General features: G+C 36.5%; 2 protein-coding genes and 1 long non-coding RNA gene across 3 annotated transcripts; 1 reads left to right on the plus strand and 2 right to left on the minus strand.

Annotated features, from left to right (window-relative positions):
- Positions 1–469: 469 nt before the first annotated feature.
- LOC107767518 (uncharacterized) lies at positions 470–1556 on the minus strand. Its single transcript, XM_016586551.2, has one exon. The coding sequence runs from the start codon at positions 1554–1556 to the stop codon at positions 711–713; it is 846 nt and encodes a 281-aa protein (XP_016442037.2). The 3' UTR covers positions 470–710.
- Positions 1557–2029: 473 nt separating this feature from the next.
- On the plus strand, positions 2030–3518 carry LOC142171562 (uncharacterized). Its single transcript, XR_012701272.1, has 2 exons — positions 2030–2162; positions 2360–3518. It is a non-coding gene; the product is annotated as an uncharacterized LOC142171562 (long non-coding RNA).
- Positions 3519–15063: 11545 nt separating this feature from the next.
- Positions 15064–20295, minus strand: LOC107767517 (uncharacterized). Its single transcript, XM_075234436.1, has 13 exons — positions 19647–20295; positions 19459–19534; positions 18577–18782; positions 18412–18498; positions 18205–18297; positions 17949–18103; positions 17515–17599; positions 17353–17439; positions 17154–17273; positions 16659–16760; positions 16408–16578; positions 16200–16297; positions 15064–15431 (listed from the first exon to the last, which is right to left on the minus strand). The coding sequence occupies exons 1-11, from the start codon at positions 20007–20009 to the stop codon at positions 16411–16413; spliced, it is 1542 nt and encodes a 513-aa protein (XP_075090537.1). The 5' UTR covers positions 20010–20295; the 3' UTR covers positions 15064–15431; positions 16200–16297; positions 16408–16410.
- Between the last annotated feature and the right edge of the window lie 4771 nt (positions 20296–25066).

Here is a 25066-nt window from a genome sequence, read left to right on the forward strand (position 1 = left end):
AAAAATCATCTATGTGCTACTTCCTCATTTCCCAGTAAGTTCTGAAAGATGATTTGTAAGAATGAATTTTGATCGACTCTCCAGAAACGATAGAAAATGTCATGATGTTGATCACTCTTTACGGGAAAAAGTTAGACAACTTTAGTTTTTCTAGTGTTATTAGTTGTTACAAAATCAACTTCCTCCATATCATAAGAATTGAACTAGTTAGTTTTAAGTAGTTGAAGATGTTCTCAACCATAATTTTCTCAAATATTCTTTCTGAGTTTTCATCAAAATAACATTCATTTTTCTTGAACAAGAAACTCACCTTTAACATAAAAGTATACTCAACTATATAGATAATCATAGTTGTATCGTGGACATCTTCCATCTTTGAAACTCGAGTTGATTCACCTGTTATCTACATGACTTCACTTTGAACTAATAAGTTTAAGAAACACATAAAATTAATTATCAAGAGTTGAAATTAACAGAAAGCCAGTCAATTTCACAATTAACGTTCTCAACAATATCTTTTTACAATTATAAGTAGAGATTTAAACAAGAAGTGCATCCTTTTGCGCCAGATTTTATGCGCAAAAGAAACACCAATTTCATTATTTTGCATTAATAGGGTGCCATGATTTTGGCTGAGATATATTATAATTACCTGCTAGCTTTTGATTATCCCTTATTGCTGCAGGAATTGAAGAGGGTATTGAATTTCTTCAACGACCCAAACTAAGTGCAGCTTTAGCATCAAATCTCCATGCAAATAATCCTCCAAAATCCATCTTCCACACATCACACGGCATTGTCTGTGAGTGCTTCATATACAGTATCCTTACAGTGCATGCAAAAGCTGGCAAAGAAGGCAAATTTATTTTCTCCTTCACAACCAGCCACGTCACCAGCTCCGGCGGTGTTCCAGAACCTTCTAGAGGATCCACCAATCTCCTATACGCCAGATTCACCCACCGCACCCTATCTAAGCCGTCTGATATGAGCCCTGGACACGTGTCAGCTTCCAAATTCTTCATCTTCTCCATGTCCGTACTCCCTAGCGCTTCTCCATCTACCAACGTGTTTGACATTTTATCCACCATCACCCATGACTCTATAACCCTTTTCTTCTGCATCTCCACCGTCCGATCTATCTGATCCACTGATCCTACGGCTAAAACATCGTTATTCTCCGATTTCTGAAAATTCATCCAAAAAGGTCTAGATCCGATATTTTCTAGAGAGTTCTTAACGCTGCTGCTGCTTTCAGGCATCAACTGAAGGGTTAAAACAGTTTTACTATCAGTAAACTGTAAGGATCCGTCCTTTTCTCCTTCTTCTTTGTTACTTTTGCACTTGCTATTTTTCTTAACTCTAACGTACTTTCTTTTGACTCTTCGTTTGGTAACAAGTTCTATCTTGTTTCCTTCCGGTGTTGAACCAGGAGATGAACCCCCGGCGACCGGTTTAGGTGCGATCGGTCGGAATCTTAGCATTATATTGTTCATTATCATTGTATCCTGCGGTCCACCGGCGTATCTAGCGGCTGGCCAACCATTTCCACCGTCCATCACAGCTGAGGAGCTTTCTGGACGAGCTTTTTTTAGACCGAAAAAATAACATTTGACCGGTGGTCCAGCGGATTATCATAGTTACAGCACAGTGATTGGGGTGAAGGAAAGCCACGTGTCTAGGGCAAACGTAGAATAGTGAAGATTTATGATTGGTGGACAGGGATTAGGTGGGTCCCATGATAAAGCAGCGTATCCAGGGAAATTGGGTGCCTGATTGGTGTTCGCATAAGAGCTAATCAGAGTTCGACACGTATAAAGCACTCAGACATAACAAATGACACGTATTGTACCTCATTAGAACCAAAGTGGCGAATACTTTTGGTGGGAGGTTCCAGTAACTGGACGCGTGTCTACTGTTCGAATAGTTACTATTTCTCAACTCGTCACGCTCCTTGTTCGGTCGTTATTTTCAATACTATTATTGAAAGTGAGATTTGGACTCGGTGATTGGATGGCAATGGAGCCTGTCAAAATGGTTGGTTTACCGAGTGAAGAGAACGCGCTTGTATGCGGTGAGGAGAGTTCTGCTCAAATATTGTTGTGGTTAAAAGGGCTATGGAGTTTGGACGCGTGGGGATTGTTATGGTGATTACTAGGGCCCAGGTAAATATTTGAGACCCTATAGAATCTCAGAATTAATTATCGCACCTGCTATCGCATTCATCGATATTGTTATATATATATTGAAAACTATTTAACTTAGGTAAAAACAATTACAACCAAAAAGAAAAAAAGATGTTCATCTTAATAAGTATATCATGTAATAAAAAGTCTGAAATTACTTTTCTTTATTGCATCAGCCATCAGGGTGGGAGGGAAAAAGAGATGTTACTGACAAGAGTTTAAACTCTCCGCTCAACCGTGAAAGGCAGGAAATTCGACAAGTGAATAAGCCTTTAGGAAAAAATAATGTCGCATAAAATAGAGAAAAAGAGCAGCTCTTTCTCTTAGCACGCTTGGTTCTCCACGAATCCTGGGTTGACCCATTTTGTTCTAAGGTTCATCTCCTATGGCGTATTAATGTGTGCGTATACATATATACACAGACTTTAATTTACATCAGCTACTTAGAAATACTACATCTACCATGTAGTCTAATTACAAAATGTTAGCAGTAGGAGCCAAATAATTGGCTGCTTCTCTTCTTTTTAGATACACCAATATGAAAACACTACTAGACAATCAAGTAGTTTTTGATAAGATTCTTTCGAGATAGAAAATGTTAGGAGTAGGAGTCCAGTTTCTTTGTTTTTCTTTTAGTAGGAGTCTAGTGCTTCTGTCTTTTGTGTAGAGATGAAAACATAGTGAGACACAAATATGTAGATTTTCAACAAGATTTCATTTCCCTATTAAGTAATATTTTTCTTGATATTTTAAAGTTGTTCAGTTATTGGTGATATAGCGTGGCTGCTTACGAATGAAACTCATCTGATGAGGGTTTGGCTAAAGAACAAAATAGATGGTATATTAGAGAAGTAGCATCTTGATTACAAGTACATGAAACAATAATAAAGAAAATCGTATGAACATATTCTTCTTTAAACCTAACTATGTAGTCATCATGGCCAAAGCTGGAAGGATTTTAGTGGAAATGAAAAAGAAAGGCCCAAGAGTCGGGTAACATTCAACCAAAGCATCTTCAAAGCTACTCTACAGAATGATTAATTAAAAGCTATAAAGCTGCTTTTATTGTTCCTTTTCGTTGTTATTTTCTATTATAATTCATTTCCTAAACATGCAAGGGCTATTTCTTGGATTTTTTTGATGTTAAAGCTGCTTAATTTTTCATAATATTATACTTGCATCTTAACTTTTGATATATATCATAACGTATATCTGGGGCGGAGATAAGGGTGTGAGAGATTCATCTAATCCCCCTTCACAGGACAATTATACTGTATTTATATGGTTAAAATAATTTTTTTGTGTATATATAGTAAATGTTAAATTCATTTGGTTCTTCATGTGTCTACTCCTTTTTATTTTGAATCTCTTTAGTGAAGATTTGACTAAGTCACTGATGACATTATGGTTTAAAAGGTTATAAGCAAATGTTTAAGAAGGATAGTTCGTTCCAGTAATTAACCAAAGATTATCAGCTATGTAAAAAATTCCAAATGAAAGGAAACTAAAGGAGTGTATTTCCACATATGCGGCAATATATTACTAGATATGGAGATTAAAATATAGATAGCGACACATAGGAGACTATATTTATTAGACACGAAGATTTCAAAAAGAAGCCGTGGCACATAAAATAAAATGGGAAAGAAAGAGTAATAATTTTGCTTTCCCACACCTACTCCCTCTTTCACACAGACATACATTTAAGTACTATCTCTTTAAAAAAAAAAAAAAAAAAAATATTGAAAACTTTTAAAATTTGTGGTCCTAAACAAGTTAAAAATGGACTCACAGTATTGGTGTGGTTATAAAAGCTTCTGAATTATTTTCATTAAGGTAGAATTATAAGTTTAAGTTAAATTATTTCTAAATTAAGAAATGAGTCATTATTTTTGGAACGGACCAAAAACGAAATATGTTCAATAAAATAGAACAAAGGTAGTAAATGCTTTGATAATGTATACTCCTATAAGGTTTTTTTTCTCTCTCACCTGACGTTGACAAATATGAAACGAAGACTGTTGGGAAAACAGCTGAACAGAGTCAGGTAAGAAGAGAAGAATAAAGAGATGTGGTTTCTGAATGGATAAGCATCTGACAATATTTTCAAACGTTTTTTGACAAATTATCAGCAACCTTATCGGCTTAGGTTTCTATCGTAAAGGTCCCCTCTTTTTTACATTTTGATAATTACGTACTCCATTACAATTGTTTAGAGAACAGAAATCTCGGTTTTGTATATGCTCCACTTCGACAAGGTAAGGCTATTTAATGAAACTTAGGCTGCCTGTGGGTGCAATTAAAATGAGTTTACGTTATATGTAATGACTAATGATCAAGTGAAAAGAAAAATATTTATATAATCAGGCTGGTTATGGTATATTTTAATAATATATAAATATTATTTGATGACTTGATAGATATAATACTTCACCAACCTTGCTATCACATGGTAATATTTATAATATAATATTTTTTACAATATCAGTGTATATGTAACTTAAATCTCATATATATATATATTGTCATAATAAATAATTCTAACATATTTTATTTTTAAAATAATTGGAGTAGGTCGTTTCACCTGATATCTTTTAAGTAATTAAATATTGCAAATAATTACTTACCGTATCAATGCACTAATAAAAGTTAAAACTTTATTGAGAGAGTACGTATACGTGTACTTTTATGTATATAAATAAATAGAAAGAACAGTGAGTCAGTGAAGGTATAAGGGCATATGTACTAACCTGCTTAACAATAATATGTGGTGGGATATCCTTTCCCGCTCTTCCAAATTGAAGCTTGAATTATTGTGCAGAAATGGGAGGGACAGCTTTACTTATGAATGCGCTGTTCTCTGCTGTCAATTCTCCTCTTAAGCCCTGACTCCTTGAGGTACGTCGGCAGGACTTTACGACCGGAGTCGGAACCAAGATTAAAATTTTATTAGCTCAAATTTTATGATTTTTAAGATTGAGTCTGTTATATTTTTAAAGTTATGAGTTCATATTTATTATTTTTGTACTCCACGTCCAAAGTTATGAGTTCAATTGAACTCGTCACTCAAATACTACATCCGTCCCTATTTATGATTTAACTTGATCACCACGTACTATTATTCCCTAGCTCTGCCTGTGAAGGCGGGGGCGGATGTAGTATAGCAGCACAATGTTTATCTAAACCTATTATAATTTTCGACTCGCAATATAAATTTATGTGTAAAAATTTATTAAGATTACAACAAATTAATAATCAGTGCGAACCCATAAGTTTAAAAATATAACGGGTTCAATATTAAAAGCCTTAAAAGTTAATCCCATAAAGTTTAAATCATGGGTTACAAAAATATCTTGCTTTTTACCCCAAGAAAAATGTACTGAGGCATCTATTGATATTAACTAGGAGTAGTACATACTACAGTATAAAATAGGAAATGGCGTAGTTTGAAGAATAATTACCTGAGCTTGATGGCTGGATGATCGATGCCATGTATCAGATCATCCCAAGCATTTTTCATAAATTAATTTTTAGTTTGTGTCTGCTGCTGCGATCTTCAATTCTTCATACTGTGTAATGCGTGTGCCTAAAGCCTCAGATTTTTATTATGGATGACAAAATCGGTCTGCAGGAAATTAAACTTAGCGGCCATTTCCAATTCGTCTGATGAGTTTCGACTTTCGATTTGAGAAATGCAAAAAAGGACTAACACCTGTTTCTAGGGAGTGCAGGAGTAATTTAATTGCTTTGGTAGTCAGTCAAGGTGGCATAATATAGTTCTCTCTAGTTTTGGGTTTTGAGACGTCTCTGTTTCTAGCCCCTGCTAATTTAACAATGATATGATAATATATCTTAAAAGAAGATGATCATATTCATATAGGAGGATCTTTTATTCTCTAGTAACACCACGTGTCCCCTCTATCCATTGTTGATTGAACATCTAACCCCAAATGGTCCACTCATAGGACTCCACTCTAATCTGCAGACTGCAGGCAGCAAGCAAGTTAGCACAGCTGGTAGATGCTCCCTAGTAACTTCGATATAAATATATATATTCTGTAGTAGTTTAATTTTTTAAATTTTAGATAAATCAGTTAATCAAATTTAGTTTAGTTTCGAAAAGTTAGTAATATTAATACTGACCCTTTTATTCAAAAGAATTCGACTCCCAAACTTTAAACAAAGAAAAGGAGAGAGAAACAGAGACTATCTAAGAAAATCATTAGGCACTACCTAAAATGAATATAACATGTGATCACTAAACATTGTGGTAGGAGATAAATATAATTTTTTTTATCTTTATTTAAAAGGTTTGAATTAATTCTAACTTTGAAAATGAAAATAAAAATCTGCTAAGGAAGGTTTTTCTTCTTTTAATAGGCTTTTTTATTTATATGAGAGTACCAAATAAAATAAAAAGCGGTAGACACTTGTCCTCGTGTAATGGGTCTAATGGACAAAATTAAATTTTAACGTGGAATCGAGATATACTTGGGAGTTGGAAGAGAAATATGAAGAATCGTTTTCCTTTTCCCTTTCCAGAAAGCTTTACTCGAATCTATATTCGAGGATGTACGACTCAGTCCATTTCCTTCCACGTTGTATTAGATGTGGTCCAACCATACTCCAACAACTCAACCTATATATGGAATACCCCAACAGATAATGCCAAAATTTTCACGCTATTCCAAAACTTGACATACTCCTACTCACTTTGTGTACTCCCTATGTTAACTTTTGCTTGTCTTTATTTTAAAAATAAATTTTTATTTTTATTTATCACTTTTAGTATATTAAATAAAAATAAAAATAAAAATTTCTGTTATGCAAACAGTATTAATTATTTTTTTTAAATTTATTAAAAGTATGCATCAATTAATATGGATATTATAGTAAATTATATACTTTATTTATTATTTTTTAAGGAGTGTAAAATTTATATTGGCCAAGTAAAAATAAACGTAGGAAGTATTTACCATTTCGTAAGATAATCTTGCCTGCCATTTAATGTGTCTCGAGAAAAATAATAACAATAACATATTTAGTATATTGTTACAAGTAAGGTATGAACAGAGTATTAATACGTACGCAGATTTCACCCTTATTTTGTTAAGGTAAAAAAATTATTTTTCATAAACCCTTGACTTATAAAATCATAGCCACAACATTGTTGAAATGAAATACTGTAATGGAAAAACTATGGAAAAAAAATAATAACAAGATAACTAAAATAAAAAATTATGTGTTCTGAGAACGAATAAAATATCTTGCCAATGTTGAAAAATAAAAACGAGATAAAAAGGATTGAGAATTAGCTTACAGATGAGCTCTCTGTTTTTTCCAGTTAAAAGATAGAGAGGTCAAACTCTATTAGTAGCATAATAGTAGCATACTATATTAATATATCATTTTATTTTCGTTTTTCCCCGTTCTTTGATGTAATTATTTTTTTTCATAAAAAAAAACGAAACAAACAGAAAGAAAGAGAGAGCATCGGTGGTATTCGCATGTTATCATGCTTATTCTGGGGGTGATTTAACACCATACAGAATCATGAAGTCAAGCAGCCATCTCATAGATACGGCTTATACTAAATGTGATTGCATTTTACACAATGTATGGCTGCACAGATGAACAGCCTCTTGGCGTATGATGTATATCAAACTGAGGATATCTACTCACATGAAATACAGAAAAAATTGTTGCACACATCTGGTCTTGGTATTGACAATATAGTGTCATCTCATTATCAGTGATATTAGTGTGCATGCATACTCAATTTAGAGATGAGAAGACACTATGTTGTCCTCATGTATCAAGCAGGCAGCTCTGTCGCTATTATGCTTTCATCCCAAAGACATGTTCAATGTATCAACAATGATGCTGGAATTTTCAGCCTCAAGATCACAATGTCCAAAATACTTTGCTGTAGAACTACTGGATTTAAACATACCTAATCCTTGGATTGCGACAAATGGCGCCTGGTGAGAGCTTTGTAGGTGCTACAACAAATTGTTGGCAACTGGTGTGTACGTTCACAGTCGTAGGCAATATTTGGATGGTGCAAATTATTAACCTTGTATTTTCCATCTTTCATTACGCTACTCCTACATTGTTTGTTTGTAGGTTACTTAAACATTATGTAATTTTACCTGTTATGGGATTTATTATATATAATAGCTACTAGGGTAATAACCTAGTAGTATATTTGCTTTTTAAAAAAAAAAGAGAGAGAGAGCGCATCGGTTGGTCATTATTAGTGAACGGAGTTTCCTATAATTAAATACTCCGTCTGTTTCAATTTAGACGATGTAGTTTGATTCGGTACAATTTAAGAAAAAAAAAAGACTTTTGAAATTTGTGGTCTTAAAAACTTATGGGGTAAAAACTTTATGAGGTCATGATCAATGGCGAAACTAGGAATTTTTTCAAGGGTATTCAAATTTGAAATAAGTGAAAAAAAATTCCGACAAAAGGCGTTTAATATGTGTTATATACTTTTAAAATATAATATTTTACTTATATACACAGTGCAATTTTCCGACGAAGGGTGGTCAGTTGACCACCTTTGTGACCATGTGATTTCGCTACTGATTATAACATTTGTGTGGTTATAAAAGTTTCTCATTAAAATTAAAATGGTAAAATTAAAACTTTAAACTTTAATAATTTCTAATTGTAGAAATATATCCGAAAGTCTAAATTGAAAAGAGGGAATACCTAACCACCACAATCACAATTTGGTCATGCTTCGTTTTCTTGGCGTACTAATCATTCTTTTATTATCCCTCCTTTAATCTCCTTTTCCATTCCTTTGCTGCTTAATTTGCAGTTTCTTTAGGGATACTCGTTGGCACTTGGCCCAAAAGAGTTAGCTTCCACATTTATTTAGAGTGAAAACCAGAAAACTACATATCAAAATTTTAATACAAAAAAAAAAAAAAAAAAAAAAAAAAAAGTAGCCAGACCCAAGCATTCTTGTAAGAACACGCTTCCTAGGTCAATATTCAAATTTAATTATTAGTGATTACATATTTATTGTAAGTTTTATAATGGGACAAGGTTGTAGCTTGGGAAAGTTAAGTCATACAACCAGAGATATGAAGAAAGCAAGAGCTAAATAAATGTCAAGACAGCCAAACTAAAGCAGAATATGTTTGTTACTAGAAACCTCAGGATAATTTTGCATTTTGTAAGAAATGTCCCCGGTTCAAAAATTCCGTTACAAAGAATTAAAGCTACATTAATCTCTTATTCTAACTCCAAATAGAGAAAAATGAAATGGACTCAACACAACAGTGAAAATACGAGATTCAGTTACGAAACAGGAAACACAATTGGAAATGATAATCAACTTGGACAATTGCAGAGCTGAGAAAAACAGGAAATTAAAGTAACAAGAGGAAGGGGATGAGAAGAAGCTCAGAAACAAAGAAGGGGGATGACAAATATCAGAATCACAGCAAACCTTACGTTATCAATGTTATGGATCTCTCTTTTATACCCAATTGTATTGTATGTATTAACGAATACATTTTAAGGTGTGTCAACTGAAAAATTATTAGTGCAACCATTAAGATCGAAATTAGCTGAATTGACCTATTTCATTCCCACGTATTGCCCTCTTAAGAAATTTATACTTCTCCCTCTATCTTATTACGCATTTCAGTCCCACTTCGAAAATCATCACTATTTTTTGTATACGGGAAAAACCGGTCTTAAAAGTTGAGTGAATTAGGAAGTGACACATGTCAAGGATGACGAGTCAGTGGTGACTCAATCATGGTGACACCGTATAAGAACCAATTCAAGATATGACCGTTACAGAAACGTTACCCTTTATTATTCTTTATCACCTTTTATACCTTTTATTGCGACATTAATATTGATAATTAAGGGAGCATGATTTGTAGATCATGCACCCCATAGTTCTAGTGTAAATGGAGGCTTTCATTCTATTATAAAACATCAGGAAATCATACAGCAAAACATTATACTTACTTTGTTCTTTGTATTCTTTTGTTCCGAATTCGAAGTGTTGTTAAAGACGGAGTATTCAACCAGAGTCATCCCCAAAGAGAGATTCCTCCGAGTTCTTACGGCCCAGGCTAACTTTATTACATTCTTGCTTTATATTTACTTGATTTCATTACTAATTGTTGTTGCTTTATACTTATCTCTAACAAATCAATTCATGTACACTTAGCTATCTTATTAATCAGATCAATGTGTCCATAAACTACATTTACAAATTCAACTATACCTTTTTGGGGTAAACAATTTGACACCCGCCGTGGAGTATAAATAATTGTGGTGTTAATTTGATCTGCTCGTCTTTTACTAATGTGCTTTGAAGTTTTTCTGTTGCAAGCATAAAATAGCTATGGTAAATAATGATGTCAACAACTTGCTCAATGTTAGAGCAAACAACAACAACAACAAGCATGTGGATAATTTTCATGATGGAACTCAATAGGATGACTCAACTAGTGAAATCCATATTAACGAGAATGAGTCAACCACGAACCGGGTAGAAAAATATACTCGACATGCGAGGAGTCCTACCCCTGATAATTTGGATGACGAACCCGTTGCCAATACTGTAAAAGTTTTGAGAGCACAACAAAGGGAGATCATAAATTATCTCTCAAGACAGGACTGGATAATGACTGAGCTCCAACAAGCGTTATCGGTGGCTTTAAATAATTCAAATGACGGATCTCGAGCCTCTCCTGGCATGCTAATAAATCAAATAGCTCCAAGAACCCATAATGTCGCTTCATGGAAAGAGTTGAGATCGAATAACTACCAAGCAGGTGGTGCAGGCAGTGGATCTGGAAATGAAAATAATGCAGACGGTCCTCTTAAGACCGAGCTCATGAGGTGTATGAGAGAAATAAACGTTCGAATGGATTAAAATACAAAACAGTTTCACGCTCGGATGGATCAAATCCCGAGGGCACCTCTGGTCTTAAAAGGCCCAGACTCAAAGAAGCTTATACAATTGTCGTTCAAACTTAGCGCGGTCCGAAGTTGATCCCAAAGAGAATCAAGATGTCGTATATTCCAAAGTATGGTGGAACATCGGATTCACATGAACATATTACAACTTACACTAGAGCTGTAAAAGAAAACGATTTGGCTCCACATGAGATTGAATCAGTCTTATTAAAATAAATTGGCTAAACCCTAACAAAAGGGGCTTTAATATGGTACTCACTTTTACTTGAACACTCAATTAATTCTTTTGAAATACTTGTAGATTCTTTTATCAAGGTACATGCCGGAGCAAAAAAGTGTTAATAAGGAAAGCGGATATGTTCAAAATAGCCTAGGCTGCGGGAGTTCGTGATAAGGATCCAAAAGGAACGCATGTTGTTGTCTGTAATATCGGATGAATGGGCAGCGGAGGCTTTCACCAAGGGTCTAATTCCTTTAAGTTCGGATTCCTCGCACAAACTCAAGGAAAACCTGCTAGAGTTCCCCTCAACAACGTGAAAAGATGTTCACAACGGGTACGAGTCAAAAATTCTCGTAGAATATGAGCAGGTAATTATATCGACAGTTTCTACTGCTGGGAATCAAGGTCAACCGAACTTTGATTGGAGGCATTCCAGACACCGATTTGAACCATACCCATTAGGATCACGGACTGAGAGGAGGCAGGAGTGTTCCCATAGTGAGTATCTAGAAAATAACTTTGATGAAGGACAATAATGTCTACAAACTCTAGGGACTGTTGCATCAAAGCAGCAGAAACCACAACAATAAGTACCGGAAGCATCTGAAGATGGCTTCGGAACAGTGACAAAAAAATACTATGCCTAAAACTATTATACTCGTACAGGATACCGGAGATAGCCTGAACTAGCTTCGGAATAAAGAAAAGGACTGGGGACTGCTAGATCAGCCCCGAAAAAAATAATAGAAGGAATTGAAATCAAGAACCAGCTAGATCTAATACATGTCTGTTCGTCCGCAATTCTCTTACAATGTATTTTGGTTCATTTCCAGTAAACTGTTGTATATGCAAAGTGTAAATACTTGGGTACGTTCAAGGAATAGAATGAAGCAAAACTTGCACCTTCTAAAATATTCTCGTATATGTCTCAATGAAAATAATCATTCCTAAAATTTTCTCACACTTAAAAGCAAATAAAGATTACGAATTCGAACAATTATGCCCAGATGAACATGAGACGTCCTCTTCATAAGCATTGCATTCATAAAGGCCATCTCTTATGAAGCCATCCAATCAAATGGCTAAAGTTCGGATGCCTTGTTTTCCGATTGTAAAGTTAACCAGATGCATTAAATTCCCTGACTTTATCAAAATCAGAAGTACCAAATTTCTGGTCATTAACATTCCCGGTCTCTAAAGCTGTGAGGTTATGAAATTTTTGGGTACAACTAAAAACCCAAGAGTCAAAATTCAAAGAAAGATTTCGGGTACAACTAAAAACTCAAGACTCAAAACTCAAAGATTAAAAGTTTTGGGGGAACACTAAAAACCTGAGATCAAGCTTTCTATGGTGGTGGTACTTTTTCAGCACCAACCGGTCATTGACGAAAGAAAAATAAGTGGCGGAGTTGTCATCTGAATCCCTAAGCTCTGCACTCTTTTTTCCTTCGCCTGATTTTTGTCTCGATTGGGTTTTTTCGGTAAGGTTTTTAATGAGGCAGTGGCGAGGGTGGAAAAAATAAAACCTTCCACTTCCGGTTACATCACAGTGAGTAACCGAAAAGTGGGGGGACTATATGTATACAATAAAAATCAGTCTCAAAAGTTGGGTGAATTGGGAAGCTACACATGTCAAGGATGACCAGTCAGTGGTGACTCAACCATGATGATACCGGATACAAACCTTTGGCCTAATAAGAAATAATTCAAGATATGACCGTTACAGAAACGTTACAGAAGATCCCACGATTCTACTGGCCTTTATTAGGCTATATTATCTGTTAATATTCTTTATCACCTTTTTAGTACCTTTTATTGCACCATTAATATTGGTAATTAAATGAGCATGATTTGTGGATCATGCACCCCATAGCTCTACTATAAGGTTTTCATTCTATTGTAAGACATCAGGATATCATATAGCAAACTATCATACTTAACTTTGTTGGCGAAATACATAAACGGCCCCTTTAAGTTGTCCTCAACGATTAGACAGACACCTCAACTGACCCCTTTATCATTTAGACACTTTAAGTGGCTACTAAGTATATCAAATAAGCACCCGAGTGCAGCAGACCATATGCGCGAGTTACACTTGCCAATAACGTGTCGTATGAATCAATTAAAAATGACATGTATAATTTATAATAAAAAAAAATTATACGTGTAATTAACAATAAATAGACATTGAAAGAAAAGACTTCTTCCTTAGTTTCAACTAAACCAAGGCGGGCGAATTCTGATATCGGGTCGGATTTAGGAGAGGCTTGCTCGGGGAAACGAAGTGGTGAAGGAACTTGATGATGGATATGAGAAAGGCAATGAAGAAGGAGTCGTCGTCGTCGAAGTCAGTGGTGGAGATGGCCCGGGGGAGGAGCGAATCGGCTTGAGGCACTAAAGAATTGAACCGTTTCGAAACGGAGCGACACTGGATTAGGTTTTTGATGTCGGAGATTTGGTTGAAGATTAGGTGTATAAGCGGGTCGGGTAACCGATCAAACTCGTCGGAGTATCCAATTTGAACTCCATTAGCGGTTGTAAAATTATTTATTCTTCTGAAAACAGGAGAAAAGTCTGATAAAAGCCTCACGCACCCAAATATAACTAAAATACACGTAATTTGCCATGTCAATGTGAGGTGTCTACTTGATACACTTAATACCCACTTGAAGTAACTAAATGGTAAAGGGGTTAGTTGAGATGTCTATCTAATCGTTGAGAACGACTTAAAGAGACTGTTTTATGTATTTCGCCTACTTTGTTTTCTATATTCTTTTATTCCGGATTTGAAGTGTTCTTAAAGGCTGAGTATTCAACCGGAGTCATCCCCATAGAGAGATTCCTCCTAGTTCTTATGGCCCAGGCTAACTTTATTATATTCTTGCTTTATATTTACTTGATTCCATTACTAATTGTTGTTACTTTATACTTATTTATAACAAATCAATTCACGTATCCTTAGTTATATCAATTTAATCCACGTATCTATAAACCACTTTCGCAAATTCAACTGTAACTTTTTGGGGTAAACACTTAATATTGAAGAACGCTTACTGCTAAAAGATCTGTTGACAAACAACAGCATAGAAGATTCAAACTTGTTGCTATGTCTCTAATAGAGATGAAAATTCCAAGAGTAGAGATTATAGACCATTAGTAGTCCTTTATATTTCTACCCAATTTGGAGTATCATCATAGATTTGGATCAGCAGTTCTTTTTGGGATCAGCTTTATAGTAATTATTGTGTTCTGAACAGCCTCCTTCCAGGATTCTTTTCTTGAATAGAACGAGACTATAAGGGAGCGTTTTGTTACAGGGATTAGGGGTTATCCCAGCAATATAATTTTGGATTAAATTTGTCCAGTGTTTAGTTGTGGATATTAGCTAAAACCAGCATAAGATTTATATTAAAATCATGAGATTATCTATTCCAAGTGGAAGGTAGGATTATCCATCCTAGTTATAATCACCCTGATTTTAAACCAAACGACCCCTTTAAGAGTAATTTGAGGTCCCGAAGTACACTAGTACTCACCTTGCTGGATAATGCAGCTATCAGAGGGAAATCTACCAAACAATCCCTTAAAAGCTGTTTTTCTATGGGCTCACCCTATTTCTGTGGCTTTCTGAACTCCCTTTATGCACTACGATAATAGCTTTGAGTCATTTCATTTATTTAATGCCATATTTGATTAGTGTAGTGTCCAACATTCAGCATCAACATAAACATTTTCACAATGCATTACATCATATACTCTGACTGGAGAATCAGATTGAACATGATACATCAAAATCAATATTTACAAAGAATGATTAACATCACATAGATGGCCAGCACAATGATGCACTGCATCGAGCAAGAACCTTCTCTTTATACACCTAAAAGCATCATCATTAAACTCAATGTGACAGTGAAAAAGGGAGAAAAAGAAAAGAGTTAGGCTCAAGGAGAATGACAACGAAGAACATTGGTCTTTAATGGATTTTGTAGAACTGCCAGCATATTGCACAGAGCAAACGTATGTATACTTTTGGACTACTTCATTGGTTCAGTCGCTAAGTTCACCTGAAAAGCACAAGCAAATCCACATTAAGCATAGTGCCAATAATTTCAGCACTTGCTTAAAAAACAAATGATAGTATATTGCAGAAATTCAACTTGGAAAAATCTAACACCGGTACCATGACAACTGATTACGGCAATACAAAACTAATTTTGATTGCTTATTATCTCTCACAGACGTCAAAAGTCACACTTGATTCAAGTTAAGCTAACACTACTTTCACGATATGATATCCATAGTCCAATTCTTCTTGTTCTGGAGTCTAACATTACTTGTTCTGCAATCAACCATCCTCCCTCGTCCATATCTTTAATATAGTTTCTAATAAACAGATAAGACCAAATTATGTAACAACTATCATCATTTTATCCCTCTCATTTCTCAGTGTTTTATCACAAGATATGATAATAATACTTCATTTAGATTTGAAGCAAAAATCATCAGTGTACACAGAAAGCTATTCATATTTCTAGTTCATTTCTTCTTGTTCTGGAGTATTAGATTACTTATTCTTGCAATCAACCATCCTCCCTCGTCCATATCTTTAATATAGCTTCTAATAAATAGATAAGACCAAATTACATAACAACTTCATCATTTTATCCCTCTCAGCTCTCAGTGTTTTATCACAAGATACGATAAGAATACTTCATTAAGATTTGAAGCAAAATCATCAGTGTACACTGACAGCGGTTCATGTTTCTATTAAAGGTTACACCAACACTCATTCTAGACATTCTAGATAGAGTTGAAATATCAACTTCACTGACCTCATCGATGAGCAGTCTGGTTGGCCCAGTATCAATACACTTGAGAAAGATGCTCAATCTATCCACAGCTTTTAAATGAAGATTTCATTCCACAATCTCTGCAATTGAGCGTCCTTTTCAGGAAAAAAAATTGAGGAAGAAACGGTCCAGGGGAAAGGAAAAAGGAGAAAAGGGGGGGGGGGGGGGGGAGGATAGGATGGTGATTGACCTATCATTTCAATGTTGGAGCAAAAGGAGCCGGGCATGGAGATACGGAGAGATCAGGTAATTGATTAATGAAGTTCACTGTAGTTTCCAGGCATGCATTTAGAATTTTCTTTTCCAACCTGACAAGCTGTGTAGCAACTCGCTTTTTTGGATCCAGATCAGCATCAGCCAACTATGAGAAGTAAACCAATATTAGACTCATTGTGATGACCTTAGATCAATATTCAACCTCTAAAAGCTTCAGGACTTTACCAAAGCCTCATCTTCACTTAGAGTGGTTGGATAACTAGCCAGCCTTGCCTCGAAATAATCACTTAGCTGGCCCAGAACTGCTTTTTCCATACAAGGACTCACCTGTATTGATCAAAAGGTGAAATAAGATTTTCACCTTTTGTTATTATGTAACTGGATATCAACCAATTTAAATTGTGGTTTAAGTGATTAGTTGGGAAGCCATGAATCTTTTCCCTTCTCCTTTAATTCTTGTTTTACCGAGAATAGGATTTCCGCAATACGTGCTAGACACCATGAAACATGTTTTGGTAAAACTGGAGAGTAAAAAATGCATAAAATTGAATTTCTATTGCATGGATTACTGCTAAACATATCACACATCATTATTAAGACATAGGTGCCTATTTGATTCCAACAAGAGAAGAAGCTAAGGTCTACAAGAATCTCTCCCTTTCTTTTGTCCATGTAAAATTTCCCTTTCATGCATAAGTAAGATCGGCCAGAAGTTTTTACCGGACAAATAGGGCCTTGAGATGATAAGACAGTCTGCATTTCCGAAGGATCTGAAACATATCCCAATCTCAAATAAGGAAGCATCTCCAACACAGCCTCTCTTTCTTTTCCCACACACACCTGTCGCAAGGGCATATTAAAACGTCTTCAACTCAAAAACAAATCACTAACCAAATTCCTCAAAACTAAAGAATTCTACCTGGAAAGCTTGCACTGATAGTTTACCATTCCTTTGAGCAGCTAGACGCTTGTCCTGATATTGAGGATCCTCTGTATTTAATGCAGCCTGAATTGTGCAAAAGGCACATTATTTCAAACTGAAGAACTAATGCAATTGTGTGAAGATTGGTTTAAATATTACCTCCACCATAAGGCGGTCGTAAGAATTTTCTTCATCAACAAAACCATAGTTAATGAGTAATTTTGAATTAGGTTGTGGTCCACACCTACAAAAATGCAGTAACATATTGCTAAGAGATCTCTTGCCAAACAACAGTACAGGACAATAAATCTGGTTATGTCTAAAGCAAAGTCCATCTATCCATCCAAAGTTTCCCTTATAAAAAATAAATAAATACAAAGAAATCTATTATCCATTTTAACTAGTTCAAAGTCTCCAATAGAGGTGAAATTTCCAATATAAAAAGAGAGTATAGACCATTACTAGTTCTTTGTATTTCCACCCAATTGGAGTGCAATCCTAGCTTTGAAACACAACCTTGTCGTAATTACCGTGTTCTGAGTTGAAAGAAAAACTTGAAAACTAACAAAAAAGGTAGAAGGTAGATTCCATACCACACAACAATTGGATCTCCTGCCCTATAAGAGCGGTCAACGACCAGTTGCACTGCACCATTAACTGCTGCTAACATTGCTCTGCAGTTGCTACAATAGGATAATAATGGTGGTCCCAATGGGACTAGTGCAAACCTCCGGGCAAGACTAACTTTCTGGTTTCAGTAAAGACTTCAATTAGTCTTAATCATTCTTATACAAAAGAGCTATAAGAAATATAAACTTAATAAAATGCCATTATCAGTGTGTGATGAACCTGCAAATGCACAACACAAGATTGCACTGCAACAAAAGCTTGCTTGAAGATCTCAAAAGGAAATGCTTCAGTGGGTATATCATACGGGTATTGCTGCACAAGAGAGAATGTTTAACATCAGAATCAATCAAGCAACTGGCTAATTGCTAAGATGAGTGCAACGGTGCACAAAAGATAAAATATCAGACTAGAAAGAAATTAGAAAACCTGAAACAGAGATCCAGCCATGAACCAGACTGTATCAAGCTCATTGTACTCTCTCTTGATCCCTTCAGCCCTCTCCAAAACTTCAGCCTAAATTTTCACCAAAATCTTGTTTAACGATGAAAATTAAACTTCTGATATCTGTCAGCAGCTGGAAACTTCAAATACCTTAGTAGGACTCCCTGTCAGGTAATCTAGTTCAGCGTCTGACCATAGAAGAGGCGATTCCACAGCTAGCTGGCCCCTTGCCCGCTGGCGATCGAGTTCTTTTATATAAGGGTACCAGAACGACTTCTTTCCTTGTTTCTTCTCATACATTAGATAAAGCGCTAAGCAGGCTAGTTCAGACAATTTGTTTGTTGTCAAGAGTTCAGCTGTAAAACAAACTTTTCTCATCAACTTTCTATTTTTCAAGAACAAAGACAAATTATATATCTTACTAAAGATTACAACACCCATTAATTCCAACGAAGCATTCTTGACCAACCATCAGTTGCATAAAGCTATTAAAACTAGACTCACTTGAATCAACACAAAATCTACTTCCCTGACTTTAGAAAAGTAAACTGAATGTCGGGATTGGACACAGGGTGGGAGGGGATGACAGCAAATTCTTTTTCTAACTTAAGGGAGTCAGTAATCCACACAGTTTTTACTTACTAACTCCGTCCCAAGAAGAATGATGTTGAGGAGTACAAGGGTCAGTGCAACTAACTTGTATGCCGATTTAGACATTGATTCCATGATTTTGCTTCTTAAATAGTCATTACATATTTATAAATATACAGAACATTTAATATTTTCTATTTGTACTTGCATAATATTGGCATAAGAGGAGTTTAAATGGAGTAATGTGGTCAGTGAGGATTCAACCCAAACTTGTTTGGGACTGACATCTAGTTGTTGTCGAGAATTTACATATTTATAAGCTAAGTTATGGGTATTAGCAGTTAAAAGTATGCTTGAGAAAATCGCATCAAAAGAATCTGTTTGACTCCTCTGTAGCTAACAAATGGAAACTGTACTTGCAAAACCAGTGTAGCACATTACCAATGCTCTCATTTCCCAAAACTCTCTCAAGCGTTACCACCAACGAATCCGGAACAGAAAAAGCAATATCACCAGCCTACAATAAGCACAAGTTGACCTCGCCTTATCATAAATAAATAAACACAAGTTGACCTCAAAGAAAACGAAAAAGGAACAAAGAAAAACCATGAACCGGATACGAAATGGACCTGAAGATCCTCACTGGCAGCAACATAGTGAATGGGCCGATGTTTAGCATTATGGGAAGGCCTTTCCTTAATAACCACTTTGCAAGGAGGTAGCCCATTTTCGTGCATCCATGATTTTAAGTCCCCGTATTCATCCTCTTTGTTACTTTCAACTTCAACAGATTTATGCCCAGCAACAAGTGTATGTGTATCTGAGCTAGAAGCTGAACACATGTTCAACCAACGATTATGAGTATTATTTGCAAATTTGGGCTTAATGCGTACCGAAATGGAAACCCTAGAAAAAAGTGCGAGTGGTCGATGAGTGAAAGATTGAAATGGCGTCGAAATGCATTTGGCCATTGGTGAATAAGCCAAGTCCATCTGTAGAAAGAAAGAAAAAACTATGAATTAAGGTTAGAGGAAAGGAAAATTTGAAATTGGGATGATTGAATTGATATTAGGAAGAATTTTTTTTAGGGTTTATTAGGTATTTTGTGGAATGGTGAAGATGAGAGCTATCACTGTCAAGGTTCTCAGCCTCTATTATGTAGAGTTGCAGATATTTTTTTCTGGCGGATGGATTGAGGATTTTGCTGAGGAACTAACTACATATTCTATTGGAGGGAATCGTGGATAATTCTATTTGCCACTTACTGGGTTCGGATTCGTTTTAAAATCCTTTTCAACCCATTTTATTCATTTTTACTGCTAGGACGGTATATAATTTGGTAAATGTTGGATTACCATATTGAAATTAAAAAAATTGTATTTGATATTCGATATTTTAGTATTTGATATGATATTTAATTTAAGTTTTTAAAAATTTCGGTATTAGGTGTGTTATTCAATATTTAAAAGAATATTAATATTGATCAATACCGAAATATATACTAAATTATACAATGTATTTTATTTATGGTATATCATATATACTTTCTATTGCACATGTAAAAAATATTAAGCGAGACCATAAATGAGATCAATGTGTGTGTGTGCTTGAGAAAATGCTCAAGAGAATGTATAGTTTGAGCAAGGCATTTGTTGCTCTTGGCCTTGTGTTTGAGCTTTTAGACTAATTTGCATGACTCGATTCTCTCACATATATGAGATCACTATGCGTAGTTTCTTGGTCTTTGAATTGTCATTTTCTTTGAAATTCATGTTGAGGCACTCTCCATGTAAGTAATATTTCTACAATTTCAAGGTGTTTTCTTACTTGTGTTCTATTGTTACATTAGATTAGCTTTTGTTTCATCAATAACTATAAACAAGTAATAAAATATTTTTAATAATCAAATTTATTCCTTAAGTACTTTTCTCTCTCTATAGTTTGATACTTTTCTCGTTTAGACAAAAAATTTATCAATAATCAAATATATAAAGCTATAATATTTTTACTTTTTTATTTGTGTGTACCTTAATTAAGAATATTATGGTCTATGGCTCTATGCACTAGTTAGTAGTTAGTATTCGAGCTCGTCGAGCAAATCGAAGTTACAGAGCTGAATAATATAATCCAAAAGAAAAAGGAGAAAAATCAAACCATATCGAATTTAATTAGGTATGATTTTTGTAAAATATTTTAAGAAATCGTATACATAAAATACTGAACTGAAATGTCTAAATATCATATCATACCGACCGACGAACACCCTATTTATTGCCGCGGATAAAATATAAAATTATATACGGTCGAAATAGATCTCGGCCTTAGCACGTCCGATCGAGTTCGAACGATGATCTATCGAAGTAAGATCCCAAAGGTGGGACAAACTAACCTCGAACCCGGGGAGGCCGATCCGTATCGAGTTCGATATCATTATCAAGTTCGAATCGAAATCGAACCATGATGCAGAGTAGATCTATCATGCTGATAATCCAGAGACCAACCAACATTGACCTCAAATCAATTCGAGGGCTCGAGCCAGGATCGGGCTCGAGCCAAGATTAAGAGCTCGAGTTGAAATCAAGCTCAAACGAAAATTGAGGGTTCTAAGCAAGATCGAGCTCACAGACAAAAGTCTTTGCAATCCCACTAGAGAGAATCTTGGCAGAAATTGTGAAAAAGCTGACTTATTATGGGTCTTCTACTGAATGTTTATTTTATTATGCTTAGAGCCAAATCCCTCCGCTATAAAAGGGTTGGTTACCATTTCTGGGAAACAGTATTTCTGAGGCTTACATTGTAATAAAAGCGCTATATTCTTCTACAGTAAAGAATCGTTCTTTCAGATTTCTTAGATTGATTCTATTTGTTGAATCCTAAGATTCATTGTTCCTAACAACCTTATCTACTTCGAATTCTCTGCAATCTATATTTACATTTCTATTTATCCTTACATTTTGTGTTAAGTTACGCCACATATCCTCGGAACTACGTATAAATTTAACTCTATCCATTTTTCAGGTAAACAGTTTGGCGCCCACCGTGGGACCGAGGATAACAGTGGTTATTTGATACAAATCTGAAAAAACACGCCATTGTGCTTTGCGCTTATTTCCGAAAGCATCTAGAATTTCGGATCAGCTACGAATAACCACCAATCAAATGGCTTCACTGATCGATAACGAAGTCGGCCTTCAAGATGAAACCAACAACTTGGCACCCGGAGCCGGAAGGCCAATAAACGATGGCACCGAGACTCGAATCGAAGTACCCAAAATTCGGGCCGAAATACTATTGGATGTCAATTCACAAATAGCTTTGGAGGCGAATCAGCGTTCCGAACCGGAAAGAAACATTCAGGGCGGTACTCGATCTGTCGCCCGGGATACCCAAAACGCAGGGGAAATCGGGGCCAGCTTATGTATGATCTTCGAGATGCTACAAGCCCAACAAGTAGCGATAGCTCAGTTATAAAGCCAAACTCGCGCACAAAGCAGGCCGGATTCCAATCCACTTCGGGAAGTCACCCCCAGAACAGAGCCCGCCATAGTGCAATCTAACGAGCAAGAATTGGGGACTACTCCCGGAATTACTAAATTGCTCGAAGAACTCACAAAACGAGTCGAAGCCAATGACAAAAGGGTGGAAACGTACAATGCCAGAGTCGATCAAATCCCGGGGGCTCCACCAGTGATAAATGGGCTTGATTCGAAAAAATTCATACAAAAGCCTTTTCCGTCGAGTGCGGCGCCGAAGTCAATCCCCAAAAAATTCCGTATGCCCGAAATTTCCAAATATAACGGTATGACAGATCCTAATGACACATGTCACCTCTTACACATGTGCCATAAAAGGCAACGATTTGGAGGACGATGAGATCGAATCCGTGTTGTTGAAAAAGTTCAGGGAGACCCTCTCGAAGGGAGCGATGATCTGGTACCACAATTTACCGCCGAATTCCATCAATTCTTTTGCTATGTTAGCAGATACGTTCATAAAGGCACATGTTGGTGCCATAAAGGTTGCAACAAGGAAATCAGACCTCTTCAAGGTAAAGCAAAGGGAGAATGAAATATTGAGGGAATTCGTATCCCGATTTCAAATGGAACGCATGGAATTACCCCCGGTCACAGACGATTGGGCCGTACAAGCTTTCACCCAAAGGTTGAACAAGCTAAGTTCGACAGCATCACATCGGCTGAAACAAAATTTGATCGAGTATCCAACGATAACTTGGGCAGATGTACACAATCAATACCAATCGAAAATTAGGGTCGAGGATGATCAGTTGGGAGCTCCGTACGGACCCGTTCATCAGAACAGGACAGTTACTAAAAGCCAAAAGGAGATCGACAGAGAACAAAGGTCGAACAGAGACCGATATCGACCATACGTCGCAGATCGGGTGAACAACGGTTCAGCACGCAACATAGTTCGGAACAATCGAAGGATTGATCGAGGGCAAAATTCTCGGGGACTTATGAGTAAGAACGACTTTGATAAATATGTCGATCCTATAGAAGCACCTCGACTGTCAGAATATAACTTCAGCATTGGTACATCCGTTATCGTGTCGGCTATCGGACGCATCAAAGACACTAAATGGCCTCGACCCATGCAGACCGATCCTGCCCAAAGAAATCCCAACCAAACGTGCGAATATCATGGTACCCATGGCCACAGAACGGAAGATTGCAGGCAACTAAGAGAGGAAATAGCCCGCTTATTTAACAAAGGGAACCTTCAGGAATTTCTGAGTGAGATGGCGAAGAACCATCTTATAAACAGGGATTCCATCAAGCAAAATGAGCAAGAAGAACCACAACACGTCATTTACATGATCATCGGCGGCATCGATACCCCTCAGGGACCGGTGCTTAAACGCACTAAAACATCGGTTATGAGGGAAAAGCGATCTCGGACTCAAGATTACGCACCCACGGGGACATTGTCCTTCGATGATGAAGATATAGAAGGGGCCCTCATCCAACCTCATAACGACGCACTGGTAATATCCGTACTCACGAATAAAATTAAAATTAAGCGTGTGTTAATCGATCCAGGTAGCTCGGCCAACATCATCCGATTGAAGGCCGTAGAATAGCTCGGCCTGCAGGACTGGATCGTACCCGCAACTCTGGTTCTAAACGGGTTCAATATGGCATGTGAAACCACCAAAGGCGAGATAATCCTACCAATAAACGTGGCCGGAACCGTTCAGGAAATAAAGTTTCACGTGATCGAAGGTGATATGAGATACAACGCCCTTTTCGGAAGGCCATGGATCCACAACATGGGAGTTATACCTTCGACCATACACCAGGCCCTCAAATTCCCGACATCAGGAGGTGTCAAAATGGTGTACGGAGAGCAACCAGCCGCGAAGGAAATATTCGTCATCGAGAAAGCTAAACCAATATCCTCACCTTCACCGATAAAGGGATCGGGCTCAGAAGGAGAACGGGACACCAAATAGCAATCACAGATATCGGGTTCGACCCATCCAGATAACCAGAAGATCGAAGAGGATGATGATCAAAGGGTTCCTCGATCTTTCATGATTCCCGATGACTCCGACACCACCAAATCAACAATCGAGGAGCTAGAGCAAGTCATATTAATCGAGCACTGGCCCAAGCGAAGGGTATACTTGGGAACGGGGTTGAGCCCCGAACTCAGGAAAAAACTCGTTCAATATTTTATCGATAACATCGATTGTTTTGCCTGGTCCCATTTAGATATAACAGGGATCTCGCCGGACATAAAAATGCATCGGCTAAGCTTGGACCCCAGGTTCAGACCGGTGAAGAAAAAGAGAAGACCCTAGTCCGAGGGAAAGCACTCATTCATAAAAGACGAGGTAACCAAGCTTCTCAAAGTAGGGTCCATTCGGGAAGTAAAATATCTTGAATGGTTAGCCAACGTAGTTGTAGTGCCTAAAAAAAGGGACGAACTTAGAATGTGTGTGGACTATAAGGATTTGAACAAAGCATGCCCCAAAGATTCCTTTCCGTTGCCCAACATCGATCGCATGATCGATGCCACGGTTGGC

The sequence above is a fragment of the Nicotiana tabacum genome, chromosome 17 (assembly GCF_000715075.1).
Source record: "Nicotiana tabacum cultivar K326 chromosome 17, ASM71507v2, whole genome shotgun sequence".
Classification (NCBI taxonomy): domain Eukaryota; kingdom Viridiplantae; phylum Streptophyta; class Magnoliopsida; order Solanales; family Solanaceae; genus Nicotiana; species Nicotiana tabacum.

Coding starts and splice junctions, on each gene's coding strand:
- LOC107767518 (XM_016586551.2), bottom strand. CDS start 1,556: ATGGACGGTGGAAATGGTTGGCCAGCCGCTAGATACGCCGGTGGACCG.
- LOC107767517 (XM_075234436.1), bottom strand. CDS start 20,009: ATGGACTTGGCTTATTCACCAATGGCCAAATGCATTTCGACGCCATTT. Junction 18,783..19,458: donor TTTGGGAAATGAGAGCATTG/GTAATGTGCTAC, acceptor TTTGTTTTACAG/CTGAACTCTTGACAACAAAC. Junction 17,600..17,948: donor GGAGATCCAATTGTTGTGTG/GTATGGAATCTA, acceptor GCATTTTTGTAG/GTGTGGACCACAACCTAATT.